The following is a 15,964-nucleotide window of genomic DNA, read 5'->3' on the forward strand; positions in this document are numbered from 1 at the left end:
ACATATTCATGGAGTGCAGTTCTTGTTCTGAATTTAGTTTGTAAGATGCTCTGCAACAACCTTAATAAAAGTGGTTTCAAAACACTTTGTTTTAGTCGAGAAAATTTTGTGTAATTTTAATCGACTAAAATGTTGAGGAATTTAGTCGACTAAAACTAGACTGAAGTTAAATCGATTTATATGACTAAAATATGACTAGAACTAAAATACATTTTTGTCAAAAGACTATGACTAAAACTAAAGTAAAAACTGCTGTCCACATTAACACTGGGTCCAATTCTGAATTGTACAACTTTCGTTGATTCCCTGTGTCAGAGGTTCTTAACCTTTTTGACCTCAGCGCCCACCTTTTCCACTACAGAGGGGCCCGGGCCCACTCAAATATTAACACTGAATCAGTAATCTTACTCTAGATTTTAATAATATTTAATAATTACACATAACCTACTTACAGTTGACAACCTTGTCAAATGATATGAAACCATTTGTAAATCACAAAGATTATTGTTTATTTAACACATAAAACTTAGGCTTAGGTCAGGCGGATTTGAAAAATAAGCACTAACCAAATACATGGCAAATACAATTATGTGGTGCGAAAATAAGTAAACAAAATTATTAATGAATGTTTCTTAACTAAACTGTCAATAGAATTAAAGTGCAAATGCAAATACAGCTTCACCACTTTAGTCATCTTGTTTGCACTTAAGAAACATCCTTAGGACTTTAGCGCCAGACTTCTTCTGTTTGTTTGATATTGTCATTACTGCCACAAGTGGTGGGAAAGTGTATTACAACTGAGTACTGCTGCAGCCCATTAGGACCCCTGCTGAGAAATATGCCCTATGTCATATTTTTTTGTGTTACAGCAGCTGGCAGAACATGTGAAGAGTGACGACCGCAGTGGAGGAGAGATTGACAAAAAGTAATGTATATATATATAGTACAGGCCAAAAGTTAGGACACACCTTCTCATTCAATGGGTTTTCTTTATTTTGAAATAAATAAATGAAATAAGTTTATTTCGGTCATATAATCAACCATCAACCATTTTGTGTGACCAGTTTAACAGTACAGATTAGACATATTTAACAATCATACACATTTACACACAAAAAGAAAAGAAAAGAAAAAGAATGACCGAAAAGGGAATAGGCTGAAGCCAAAGCTTATATTTGCCTATCCTATACATTTGACTGAAAATTAGATTGCCTGGAACATCAACGTTAAAAAAAATCAATGGGATGAAAGTAATTGTCACTATATTTTATAATTTTCAATTATTTCACCTTTCAAGGTTTTCTTAAACCTTAACAAAGAACTACATGTCTTCAACTCCTCACTGAGCTTGTTCCACCATTTCCCTCCTAAAACTGAAATACATTTGTATTTTATATTCGTTCTTACTTTACCTATTTCAAAAGTCATTATCCCCCGTAAATGATAGTTTTCTCCTCTCAACTGAAATACCTAAGAATACAAGCTGGAAGGCTGTTGTTCTTTACTCGAAACATCATTTCCATTGTTTTTAAAAAGACAATATCTGAAAATTTTAACACATTAGAACTTATAAATAATGGATTGGTATGTTCATAGTAGCACGCTTTGTGTATTATTCTAATGACCCTTTTTTGAAGTTTAATTATTGGGTCTATGTTTGTTTTATGAACATTTCCCCAAACTTCAACACAATATGTTAAATATGGAAAAATAAAAGAATAATATAACATATGCAGACATTTCTTATTCAGCATGTGTCTTACTTTATAAAGAATAGCAATGGATTTGGATATTTTTCCCTTTATTTATTCAATATGCGCTTTCCAACATAATTTATGATCAATTATTATTCCCAAGAATTTAGTTTCATATACTCTATCAATTTCCACTAGATTTAATTTTCATGACTATTTACATTGCAGATTGTCACTGAAGGCATCAAAACTATGAATGAACACATTCATGGAGTTAATGTACTTAACAAAAAAAGGTGAAATAACTGAAAACATGTTTTATATTCTAGTTTCTTCAAAATAGCCACCCTTTGCTCTGATTACTTTTTCGCACACTCTTGGCATTCTCTCGATGAGCTTCAAGAGGTAGTCACCTGAAATGGTTTTCACTTCACAGGTGTGCTTGAAGCTCATCGAGAGAATGCCAAGTGTGTGCAAAACAGTGACCCTTTTTTGACGTTTAATTATTGGGTCTATGTTTGTTTTATGAACATTTCCCCAAACTTCAACACAATATGTTGAATATGGAAAAATAAAAGAATAATATAACATTTGCAGACATGTCTTATTCAGCATGTGTCTTACTTTATAAAGAATAGCAATGGATTTGGATATTTTTCCCTTTATATATTCAATATGCGCTTTCCAACATAATTTATGATCAATTATTATTCCCAAGAATTTAGTTTCATATATTCTATCTATTTCCACTAGATTTAATTTTCATGACTATTTACATTGCAGATTGTCACCGAAGGCATCAAAACTATGAATGAACACATTCATGGAGTTAATGTACTTAACAAAAAAAGGTGAAATAACTGAAAACATGTTTTATATTCTAGTTTCTTCAAAATAGCCACCCTTTGCTCTGATTACTTTTTCGCACACTCTTGGCATTGTCTCGATGAGCTTCACCTGAAAAGGTTTTCACTTCACAGGTGTGCTTGAAGCTCATCGAGAAAATGCCAAGTGTGTGCAAAACAGTAATCAGAGCAAAGGGTGGCTATTTTGAAAAAACTAGAATATAAAACATGTTTTCAGTTATTTCCCCTTTTTTTGTACATAACTCCACATGTGTTCATTCATAGTTTTGATGCCTTCAGTGACAATCTACAATGTAAATAGTCATGAAAATAAAGAAAACACATTGAATGAGAAGCTGTGTCCAAACTTTTGGCCTGTAATGTATATTAAATGCAGTGATGGGGAAACATCATGTTTTATTCCTGACACATGAGCAAAAACCTGCAGAGTCAATTGCTTTTTTTAGAACGGCGCCCTTAATTGCAAGCCTTGGCCAGGAGGTGGCGATGCTGAACCACAAACTGCGCTCATCCAAAGAGAGCGGCGCTCGCATCAGCACCACACTGGACCTTCTGATGTATGAAACGTACAGATGAATATTATGTTTGTGTGAACTTCAACCTCTAAGGAGTCATTTTAAACCTTTTTTTGCAGGAGATCCCTACATCAGGTCAGTGAAGAAGGCCCACTGGAGGAGGTGCAGGCCCCAGGAGGAGAGCAAGATGTGACCGAGGAGGAGAATTCCCAAGAAGCAATGCAGGTATTTTGTGTCAATAAAAAGTGAGCATTATTATCTTTGCAAACCATCATCTCATTGAGACAGTGTGGGAAGGTTCCCTCCGCGGGGAGAAGGTCGTCCTCAGCAGCACAAGCAGGAGAGGACCTCCTCACTGCAAGCTCATTGTCACTCTCTCTTCTGTTCTCGTTAGATCCACCTGGCTGCAGACTCTCAGCGTGTTGAGGCGGAGGACCCGGAGAAGCAGCAACTCGCCGCCCAGCTGGAGGTGCAGCACAGGCGCCTGCTCGCCATCACTAGTAGGTTTCTCAATGTAGAGGTTGCCCTCTTGTGGGTTCCCCTGATCGCGACAGACCTTCTTGAGAGCCCGGTAGTCAGGTTCAATAATATCTTTATTGTGCGCACACGCGCCAGGTCAGCACTCTGTTCAGCAACTTTTCAGTCTTTCGGCTGCTCTCCCTCTTGCGGCGTGGTCTCGGGCGCATGGGTGTGTGTCGTCTGGCTCAAACTCCAACTCCATCATCGTGTGTCGGCCCGGCCGCTGCTGATAAGCATGGCAGGTGATTGGATGATCAGCCCCAGCTGGGTAATCCAATCACCTGTCAGCTGTGCTTCGAGGCCGGTCCATACACACCCCATTCCTGCAGGAGGCGCGCCGACCACGCCCCCTCCACACTCAACCTTTGTGGTTATCGGCTTTGATTTCTGCACGCTTTCTTCACTTTCACTTCCTGTCAGGTGCGTGGTAAATAATTAATAAATGATAAATGGGTTATACTTGTATAGCGCTTTTCTACCTTCAAGGTACTCAAAGCGCTTTGACAGTATTTCCACATTTACCCATTCACACACACATTCACACACTGATGGCGGGAGCTGCCATGCAAGGCGCTAAACAGCAGCCATCAGGAGCAAGGTGTGAAGTGTGTGGTCTACGAAAGATTTAAAAAAAAACACAGGGTCTCTAATTAAAAACATTGGCCTTTACAACTGTGGCAAGAGGCAACCCCCTGACATATAATTTGACAATAATTTAACATTTGAAGTATGATGAGTGGTCAGCATCCAGCAGCTACCTCTGTATGCACTTTAAAATATTTAAGTTAAGTTAACTTAAATATTTAAAGTACCAATGATTGTCACACACACACTAGGTTTGGTGAAATGTGTCCTCTGCATTTGACCCATCACCCTTGATCACCCCCTGGGAGGTGAGGGGAGCAGTGAGCAGCAACGGGAATAATTTTTGGTGATTTAACCCCCAATTTCAACCCTTGATGCTGAGTGCCAAGCAGAAAGGTAATGGGTCCCATTTTTATAGTCTTTGGTATGACTCGGCCGGGGTTTGAACTCACAACCTACCAATCTCAGGGCGGACACTCTAACCACTAGGCCACTGAGTATTTGTTGTGCAACACAGCTGTTAAACTGATGTGTAATCACACCGTTGTTTTCCATACTGCTTTTACAACATTGGTTCTGTTGCTGTGATGTGCAAAATACTAGTAATGAAATATTAAAGCTAGAGCTAAATTTTTCTTTTCTTCAGATCATTATTACAAAACTAACATGTTATTATATCATGTTAATTTTGTAATACTTAGTACCGTATTTTTCAGAGTATAAGTCGCACCGGAGTATAAGTCGCACCTGCCGAAAATGCATAATAAAGAAGGAAAAAAACATTATGCAACTTTCATAAACTATGAAAAAAACTGCGACCTAGAGTCCAAAAAATACGGTACTTAAAAATGTTCTCGCTAAATGTAATGGATTTTTTTTCATTTTGACAGAAAAAATGTACTGCTTGAAATTGCATGCCTTTTAAACTTTAATAGTATCCATCATTGCAACAAATATTACAGTATATTATCATACGTTCCAAACATTTTTTGTCTAAATAAAAATAAATACTTAAATATCTGCATCACTTATGATTTTACAGCAAACTACCCATCAAAAAAAAAAAAAAAATGACAATACATATTACGGTGTTCTTTACAGCATATTACTGTAGATTGAAAAAAATAAATAATAATTTGCATTAAAATTCTGGCGCATGGTCAGGATTTGACCATCTCTGCCTCAATTTAAACCAGGAAAAACCCTGTTACATATTATGATTTTTAATACAGAGGCAATAACAATTATCGTCCTCTTTGCACTTTAAGTAAATAAACACTGCTTTTGTATTTAGAACATAGCTAGTTACTTGTCCCAGTTCTTTTGTCCAAAGTGTGCTTTCACACCTAATCAGAATGCAGTTATAGAGATATCGATCCGATACCATATCAGGACGAATCATATATACTTTTTTAAATTATGTCGTGTGGAATGCTAGAAAATTATTGATGAAGTGAAATCAGTCAAAAAGAGAACTATGAAAAACACTAACCTATTTGTTATTATCCGCCTGGAACTCACTTATGCTGTCTTTAATTTGAAGTGGAGTGGTAATTGCTTTTTGGCAACACCAAGTGGCCGCAATTTATTAAGTTAAGCACATGACAGAATAAGTTGAACGATGCGGACACGTTTGTTACTGGATACTTTCTAATATGCTCTTTGTATGTCTAAGTAAAATGTAACCATAATGATTTGATACTTCTTTATATTCACAAATGTCCTGTTTTAATCTCGCTCAATTATGGACACTTATTTTATTTTATTTTTAAATTTAAAACAATTTTTAAAAATTAAATCAGTCCAACAAAATAATGCACAATAATACAATAATAATACAATCCTAATTCCAAAACCAAACCCGACCCAGCAACATTCAGAATAGCAATCAACAGAGCAATTGAGGACACACAAACATGACACAAAACAATCCAAAAGTAGTCAAACAAAAATGAATAATACCAACAACAGTATCAATGTTAATAAGAATTCCAACATAGCAGTGATGAGAAATCCCTAATTTACATTATCATCACAGCCATTTATAATAAATAAAATAAAAACATGTAAAAAATGAACAATGTGGCTTACACTTGCATCGCATCTCATAAGCTTGACAACACATTGTGTCCAATATTTTCCACAAAGACAAAATAAGTCATATTTTAGGTTCATTTAATAGTTAAAACACATATAAATAATGGATCCCATATTGCAATATATGACTCATTATTATCTAAACTAAATGCTGTTTTTTCTATTGATATCATTTCTATACCTTGTGTATACCAGTCAGTATGAGTTGCACATGACAGAGTAAGTTGAACGATGCGGACACGTTTGTTACTGGATACTTTCTAATACTCTCAGTATGTCTAAGTAATATGTAACTATAATTATTTGATACTTATATCGACAAATGTGCTGTTTTAATCTTGCTCAATTGTGGACACTTATTTTGATTTCTAGCTCGTGTGCTATTGTGTGCTTAGCTGTTGTGTAGCAGCTAGCTCCTAGTAACCTGTAGTCTAGCATGTTTACCTTTTGTAAATGACTTGACTAAAATACAAAAAAGAGCAATCTTGTGTGCTTATTGGATAACATTTAGATGTTAACTGGCTTTGCACAAGTAAACACTGTGCAGGACTGCAATCCGATATAATCCGATATCAATAATTGATCGGGACACCTCTACTATCAAACAAAACATGCATTATTTACATTATGATATATGACAAGAGTCCGATCTGTTGTGTTGCTCTATGTGGTAACCCCTTTGTACATCATTTGTGTGTGTTTTTGTGGGCGCCTGTTCAGAGGCGCACAGAGAGCTGCAACAGCTCCACAGCTGCGCAAGTGAGGAGCACAAGGGCATCGTGCTGAGGCTCCAGGGCCGGATGGACAGAGTCCAGACTGAACTGGACCGGGTCAAGAGCACCCTGAGGACGCTGGAAGGAGCTGACTGCTACGGTTAGATCTAAATCTCAGATTTAATGACACAAAGACACATCCGTCCAGTTTGTTCCGATTAAGTGTGCATGAAACGAGTACCGTACTGAGAAAGAAGTTCATTACTGTTAGGAGTGTCTTCCTGCATCTCTGCCCTCGTTTTTATTTTTTTGGTTTCCTTCCTCCATTCTCAGGCCTTCGAGCGGCCTTGGACATGGAGAAGGAAATCACAGCCAGGAGACGGCAGACGGACACTCTGCAGGCCAGAGTCCAACATCTGGAGGAGACGATAAAGAAACTGGACCAGGTGAAAGAAGCCAATTTTGGCATGTAAAGGTGTTTACTTCTGCTGCAACTACAGAACCGTGTGTTCTTTGTGTCGCCTACAAAGATTCCTTTTGGCCGAATATTCCTGATAAATGACAATTTCCCACAGGGTGCAACAAAGGGCTACTGTTAAAGTGATACTGAAAGTGCAAGGCACAACACAATGGAGGCATACATGCCAGATACTTTTTGACAGTTTAAAATATTGGTCGGCAAATACATGTTTTTTTCCACTAACAATACTAAATAAAAAAAATCAGAGGATGCGTGGGCCATTTTGATATTTCACATCTTTTAAACAGGCTTTAACTAATCCAATATGTCTTAATTTTCATCACAATATAAATAAAGTACATGTATTACCTCTAATCTTAGGAAAACACTGTTACTCATGCCGTTACTTTTACTAGTAACGAGTAATCTAATGACTTTTACATTAGTTACCACGCCCTTACCGATGTGTTTGATGTAACGTGGCACGCAGTGACGTGCGGTGAGGTTCATGGCTGGTGAGGCACTGACTTCATCACAGTCAGATTTACAAACATATGAACCCTAAAGAGTATCTTATTCACCATTTGATTGGCAGCAGTTAACGGGTTATGTTTAAAAGCTCATACCAGCATTCTTCCCTGCTTGGCACTCATCATCTAGGCTTGGAATTGGGGGTTAAATCACCAAAAATTATTCCCGGGCGCGGCGCCGCTGCTGCCCACTGCTCCCCTCACCTCCCAGGGGGTGAACAAGGGGATGGGTCAAATGCAGAGGACAAATTTCACCACACCTAGTGTGTGTGTGACAATCATTGGTACTTTAACTAAACTTTAACTTTACACATACAAACTGTAGCACACAGAAAAGCACATTTAATTAAAAAAAACGTTATTATGGTCTTACCTTTACTTATAAGTGCGGGAACAGTGGTGTTCGTGTGGAGGAGTTTTGAATTAATGAAATATGAAATCCGTGCTGCAGTCTGCAGGTGTACCAAATGTTGTGTCCCTGCAATCGTTCATGGCTCCTCCGGCACGAGCATTGTTGTTTTTGCATTTTTTGGCTTCTTGTTAAGTTACTTTTTTTGGGTGGATTCGGTCTTGCACGTGGAGGGTTTGGGTGTGGGCTTTGGTTGGTGTGGCGCTCCCATCGGGGGGTGCATTCTGCGGCGGGAGTGCATTAACCGGCACCAGGAGGCAGGATTACTGCGAGCCTCACACAGTGCGTCTTCGCAGCAGTTTTATGATTGCTCAGCACAAGAAATACGTTACACACATACAGTTGTTGACAAAATACACTGTACATTATATACCTCAGCTAACTAAACTATGGAAATGTATAATATAATTCATATAGCAATACGGTCTCACTGCACAGCAGGCCAGCAGTTAGCCGAGTCATTGCGCAATCCATGGTGAGGCACAACTCAGTGACGTGCCTCAACTGGCTGCTGATCACCGCAAGTCTCTTCTCAGTATTTGAACGGCAAATGTGAAAATTCAGCGATTTTGAATAAAAATAATCTAAAACTGGTGAAGTTAAATGGAAAATAACTTTATAGTATAATCACTGAATACATATAACAATTTAATTAATTTTTTTTCTTTTTACATTTTTTTTCTTTCCATGATGGCAGGTGAGGCAGGGCCTCACCTGCCTCCAGTGACCGCACGTCACTGGTGGCACGCTACTTTTGATGTGGTTGTATGTCAACAAGACCGCGTCAGAAGCACAGCAAGTTCAATGCAGGAAGTAATGTTTTACTAACGCGAGCAAAGACCAGCACCACATGAAAATTAACTTGACATTAAATGGGAAGCGGCAACATCCCACAGCAAACGTGTTTTTTTGATTGAGACTTCTATTAGTAGATTGCACAGTACAGTACATATTCCGTACAATTGTCCACTAAATGGTAAAACCCCAATAAGTTTTTCAACTTTTTTAAGTCGGGGTCCACGTTATTCAATTAAAGGGGAACATTATCACAATTTCAGAATTATTAAAACCATTAAAAATCAGTTCCCAGTGGCTTATTATATTTTTCGAAGTTTTTTTTCAAAATTTTACCCATCACGCAATATCCCTAAAATAAGCTTCAAAGTGCCTGATTTTAACCACTCGTCCATTTTCCTGTGACGTCACATAGTGAAGCCAACACAAACAAACATGGCGGAAAGAACAGCACGCTATAGCGACATTAGCTCAGATTCAGACTCGGATTTCAGCGGCTTAAGCGATTCAACAGATTACGAATGTATTGAAACGGATGGTTGTAGTGTGGAGGCAGGTAGCGAAAACGAAATTGAAGAAGAAACTGAAGCTATTGAGCCATATCGGTTTGAACCGTATGCAAGCGAAACCGACGAAAACGACACGACAGCCAGCGACACGGGAGAAAGCGAGGACGAATTCGGCGATCGCCTTCTAACCAACGATTGGTATGTGTTTGTTTGGCATTAAAGGAAACTAACAACTATGAACTAGGTTTACAGCATATGAAATACATTTGGCAACAACATGCACTTTGAGAGTGCAGACAGCCCTATTTTCATCAATTAATATATTCTGTAGACATACCCTCATGTCAGCAGGCCAGGGAAGCTAGGGTCGATATTCTTCTCTTGATCATCTTCGGTGGCATAAGGGACGGTGTGAGCCAAGACATCCAGGGGGTTTAGCTCGCTCTTCTGCGGGAACAAACTTCCGCCATTGCTTGCCGTGCTACCGAGGTCCTTTGTCCCTGAATTAATCACACACTCCGGCAGATTCAATGGGGGTCTGGCGGAAGATTTATTTGACTTTATCGTTGGAAATGCATCTGCTTTGAGTGTGGCAGGATATCCACACATTCTTGCCATCTCTGTCGTAGCATAGCTTTCGTTGGTAAAGTGTGCGAAACAAACGTCCAATTTCTTGCCACTTTCGCATCTTTGGGCCACTGGTGCAACTTGAATCCGTCCCCGTTCGTGTTGTTACACCCTCCGACAACACACCGACGAGGCATGATGTCTCCAAGGTACGGAAAACAGTCGAAAAAACGGAAAATAACAGAGCTGATTTGACTCGGTGTTTGAGAAAATGGCGGATTGCTTCCTGATGTGACGCCACGTTGTGACGTCATCGCTCCGAGAGCGAATATTAGAAAGGCGTTTAATTCGCCAAAATTCACCCATTTAGAGTTCGGAAATCGGTTAAAAAAATATGTGGTCTTTTTTCTGCAACATCAAGGTATATATTGACGCTTACATAGGTCTGGTGATAATGTTCCCCTTTAATGGTACAAATATATACTATCAGCATAGTACAGTCATCACACAAGTTAATCATCAGAGTACCGTATTTTTCGGAGTATAAGTCGCACCGGAGTATAAGTCGCACCTGCCAATAATGCATAGTAAAAAAGGAAAAAAACATATATAAATTGCACTGGAGCCCGGCCAAACTATGAAAAAAACTGCGACTTATAGTCCGAAAAATACGGTATATACATTGAATTATTTACATTGTTTACAATCCGGGGGGTTGGATGTGGAGGAGGTTGGGGCGGGGGGGGGGGGGGGGGGGGGTAGGTTTGGTTGATATCAGCACTTCAGTCATCAACAATTATATCATCTGAGATATGGACATTGTAGCAGTGTAGGTCTGACTTGGTAGGATATGTACAGCGAGCTGTGAACATAGTGAGCTCAGAAAGCATAAGAACAAGAATATACATTTGATTATTTACATTTGATTATTTACAATCCGGGGAGGTGGGATGTGGTGGGGGGAAGGGGTTAGGCTAGGGTTGTAGTTGACTGGAGGTGTTCTTTTAGTGGGGTTTTGAAGGAGGATAGAGATGCACTTTCTTTTAAACCTGTTGGGAGTGCATTCCATATTGATGTGGCATAGAAGGAGAATGAGTTAAGACCTTTGTTAGATCGAAATCTGGGTTTAACATGGTTTGTGGAGCTCCCCCTGGTGTTGTGGTTATGGCGGTCATGTACGTTATGGAAGTAGTTTGACATGTACTTCGGTATCAGGGAGGTGGAGCGGATTTTATAGACTCGGCTCAGTGCAAGTTGTTTTACTCTGTCCTCCACCCTGAGCCAGCCCACTTTGGAGAAGTGGGTTGGAGTGAGGTGTGATCTTGGGTGGAGGTCTCGAAGTAACCTGACTCTGGGATGTTTGGAGTCTAGATTTGAGGGTTTTAGAGGTGCTGGGGTACCAGGAGGTGCATGCGTAATCAAAAAAGGGTTAAATGAGAGTTCCCGCTAGAATCTTCATGGTGCTTTTGTTGACCAGAGAGGAGATTCTGTAGAGAAATCAATGTAAGGCCTACATGTTGTGTACTTAGCCTGCGTAGTAGCCTACATTGTAGGCTAAGTACACACACAGACATGCACACACTCATACTACCATAATGAGGGAATAATTAACTACAAATCAATAACTGAAGTGACAAGGACAAGGATAAGGAGACTACAACCATCGAAGCGCATTCAATCTCTGTATTAACTAGCGCTAATACAATCCAGTGAAAAGGTTAAACAGAGCTGCCATAACTGCTGGAAAACCGCTGCTGCTAAGCTAACAAACACAGCTGAGCTAAAATGCAGCTCTGACCTCTTGCAGACCTCACACATCACTTGGCAACAGGTACCATCTTTTAAATGCACGCACACTCTGCTTTCATGAAACATCTCAGCTGCACAATCCAGACATTTGCCTTTTTTTAAAGTAACACATTCATTACTTTCCCTAGGTATTAATTGTATTTATTAAAGAGTAATTCAGTAATTTTTTTGGTAAAGTAGCTAGTAACTATAATTGATTACTTTTTTAAATGTACTCTGATTACCTCCGCCCTGAGGTTTTGTTAGGGATACATTTTAATCTAACTTTCAGGGAAAATATTACATTTTAGGGCTGATCCGGATCATTTCTACAACATTACCTTATGTTCATGTTCCAAGTAGATATTATCGGCCGATAAATGCTTTAAAATGTAATATCGGAAATTATCGGTATCGGTTTCAAAATTATCGGTATCGGTTTCAAAAAGTAAAATGTATGACTTTTTTAAACGCCGCTGTGTACACGGACATAGGGAGAAGTGCAGAGCGCCAGTAAACCTCAAAGGCACTGCCTTTACGTGCCGGCCCAATCACATAATATCTACGGCTTTTCACACACACAAGTGAATGCAAGGCACACCTGGTCAACAGCCATACAGGTCACACTGAGAGTGGCCGTATAAACAACTTTAACACTGTTACAAATATGCGCCATACTGTGAACCCACACCAAACAAGAATGACAAACACATTTCGGGAGAACATCCGCACCGTGACACAACATAAACACAACAGAACAAATACCCACAACCCCTTGCAGCACTAACTCTTCCGGGACGCTACAATATACACCCCCGCTACCCTTCCCCCCCCCCCCCCCAAACTTAAACCCCAACCCCCCAACCCCGCCCACCTCAACCCCAAATTCCAAGCTGCTGTTTTGAGGCATGTTTAAAAAAAAGCAAGCGGCTCTACTTTCACTTACAACAATAGTGGAGACAGTCAAGAGGCTTTATTTTTTTTCGGCATAGGTAATTGTTGCTGTTAGTTTGTCAGTTAGTTAGCTAGTTAGTTGGCAATGTAGCTAGTTATCTAGCAAAATAACTCAAAAAGTTATGGGAAGATTTACATAATAGGATAAGGAACAACAAATTAGGTTTTGGGCCTGATTCGGATCACTTTTTACTGCTTTTAGTTACGTTTACGTTTGTGTGTGTGTGCCCAGCAGAGACAAAGACACTGGATGACCAACAAGAAGACTTAGACTTAGACATAGACTTAGACTTCCTTTTTATTGTCATTCAAATGTGAACTTTACAGCACAGATAAGAACGAAATGTCGTTACATAAGCTCATGGTAGTGCAGAATAAAAAAGCAATAAGGTGCATGTATAAATAAATAAATATATATATATATAAATAATATATAAATATACTGTATATATATAAAATAAATAAATATATATAAATATACAGTATATAAATAAATAAATAGATTACTGTACAGATAAATATATTGCACTTTTTCCACATGCGTCCATGTTTATGGATGTATGTTATATTGTCTTTTTTATTCCAGCGAGTTAATCCATTTTGGGGGGAGTTGAGAGGATAATTTAATTATGATGCGTTCAAGAGTCTTACGGCCTGAGGGAAAAAGCTGTTACAGAACCTGGAGGTTCTGCTTCGGAGGCTGCGCAACCGAAGAAAGAGTGTTTCTATCAATACGTTGTAGATCCCTTAAAAAAGTGGAGGTCGGTTTTCATTAAAGTTTCAGGAAATGCCGAAAAGGAATAAGTCATTGCATTTTATAGCTGATCCGGATCATTACTATTAAGTTACCTTACGTTTGCATTACGAGCTTCAAGTTCTGTGTGTGTACATGCTAGGAGCCCCGCCTCCACCCATAGAGACAAGAAAAATGGAGACTGACAAGAGCCTTCAAAATTATTTAGTTCCGCCATCGATGACTCAAAAAGTTATGGGTGGAATTTCATCAAACTTTCATTAGCTATCCGAAATAAATAACAACTGTTTTGTCATGATCCGTGGCCCGGATCATGTTTTGTTATTTTCTGTTAGTTTTGGACTCCCTTAGTTCCTGTTTGTGCACCTCTGGGTTTGTTTTAGTTTCCATGGGGAATAATTGGGTTCACTTGCCTCTGGTTAGTGGTCGGCACGCTCACCTGTTGTCGACCACTAATCCATACTTGCCAACCCTCCCGGATTTTCCGGGAGACTCCCGAACTTCAGCGCCTCTCCCGAAAACCTCCCGGGACAATTTTTCTCCCGAAATTCAGGCCGAGCTGGAGGCCACGCCCCCTCCAGCTCCATGCGGACCTGAATTACGTGTCGACAGCCTGTTTTCACGTCCGCTTTCCCACAATATAAACAGCGTGCCTGCCCAATCACGTTATAACTGTAGAATGATCGAGGGCGAGTTCTTGGTTTCTTATGTGGGTTTATTGTTAGGCAGTTTCATTAACGTCCTCCCAGCGCGGTAACAACACACAACAACAACAGTCACGTTTTCGTCTACCGTAAAGCAGTTCGTCTGCTGTAAACAGCAATGTTGTGACACTCTTAAACAGGACAATACTGCCATCTACTGTACATGCATATGTGACAATAACATCTAGGGCTTTTAGAGAGTGCAGTGCACAACTGCACACACAACAAGGAGACGAAGCAGAATGCATCATCAGAGAGGGTGTTCAGCATGGTTAGAAAAATAGTGACAGAGAATAGAACAAGGATGGACAATTCAACCCTTAACTCAACAATGAGTAGATGAGTGTTATGTGTGTGTATATGTGTAAATAAATTAACACTGAAATTCAAGTATTTCTCTTATATATATATATATATATATATATATATATATATATATATATATATATATATATATATATATATATATATATATATATATAAAACTAGAATTGACTGAAAGTCAAGTATTTCTTATATATATATATATATATATATATATATATATATGTATATATATATATATATATGAAATACTTGACTTGGTGAATTGTAGCTGTAAATATACTCCTCCCCTCTTAACCACGCCCCCAACCACGCCCCCGCCCCACCCCCGACCACGACCCCCCACCCACACCCCACCTCCCAAAATCAGAGGTCTCAAGGTTGGCAAGTATGCACTAATCAGAGAGCTATTTTTTCACCTTTCTCGCCACGCTCAGTCTGGCTTCATTGTTTGCTGTATGCAACAGTCATGTACGTTGGTAGTTCTTGTTTTATAGTCTATGATTCCTGTGCCAGTTGTTTACCTTAGCTTCCCGTGCGATCGGCACGTTTTCCTTTTGCTTGTTTTCTATTTTTGGTACGCGTTATGATTTAAGAGGAATAAATCATGTCCTTACCTGCACGTCTTGTCCGGAGTGGTCCGTCTGCATCCGGGGAGAACGAACCCCGCAGAAAGATGCGACCCCCCCACACGTGACATGTTAACATTTATGGTCTAATCTGAATCACCGCCTGGATATAAGACTTTATTACTTCTGAGAAATAGGGCCCGGCACTTTTCCTGTTTATTAATGTTTGATTTCTTTTTAGAACGTGCTGTGGGACAATAAAAAAAATTAGATGTGGGTGGCAAACGGCCCCCGGGCTGCACTCTGAACACCCCTATTGGACATCATGCTAAGTCAGAGGTGTCAAAGTCGTTTTCACTGAGGGCCACATCGCAGTTATATTTGGCCCCAGAGGGCCGCTTCTCAAAGTGAATACTATTATTACACAATTTTTTAATGCATTTTATTAGTAGATTTTTTTTAAACTCGAATGTAAAAAAAGGATGGTAAGTTGCAATAATTTCACTTCCAAATTGTGTGTATATTACTGTAAATGGAAAAACAGTACTGCTGTTTTTATGGTTTAAAAAAGGCAGCTCAGTTGCCAGAATTTTCCTGTAGAATTTACATTTG

The 15,964-nt window shown here is 39.2% G+C and overlaps 1 protein-coding gene across 3 annotated transcripts in view; it reads left to right on the forward strand.

Annotated features, from left to right (window-relative positions):
* The window catches only part of LOC133619750 (uncharacterized), a 17,626-nt gene extending 9,936 nt beyond the window's left edge, over nt 1-7,690 (forward strand). The window contains exons 3-8 of one of the 3 annotated variants that reach the window (XM_061981000.1): nt 870-925; nt 3,007-3,117; nt 3,195-3,300; nt 3,470-3,575; nt 6,997-7,149; nt 7,323-7,690. In XM_061981000.1, the coding sequence (XP_061836984.1) occupies nt 870-925; nt 3,007-3,117; nt 3,195-3,300; nt 3,470-3,575; nt 6,997-7,149; nt 7,323-7,462 (672 nt within the window). In that variant the 3' untranslated portion in view covers nt 7,463-7,690. Of the gene's footprint in view, nt 1-869; nt 926-3,006; nt 3,118-3,194; nt 3,301-3,469; nt 4,414-6,996; nt 7,150-7,322 lie in introns of those variants that run through there. The other 2 variants (XM_061980999.1, XM_061980998.1) reach the window with 2 other exon arrangements.
* Nucleotides 7,691-15,964: the final 8,274 nt, after the last annotated feature.

The sequence above is a fragment of the Nerophis lumbriciformis genome, linkage group LG20, assembly GCF_033978685.3.
Source record: "Nerophis lumbriciformis linkage group LG20, RoL_Nlum_v2.1, whole genome shotgun sequence".
In the NCBI taxonomy this organism is placed as follows: domain Eukaryota; kingdom Metazoa; phylum Chordata; class Actinopteri; order Syngnathiformes; family Syngnathidae; genus Nerophis; species Nerophis lumbriciformis.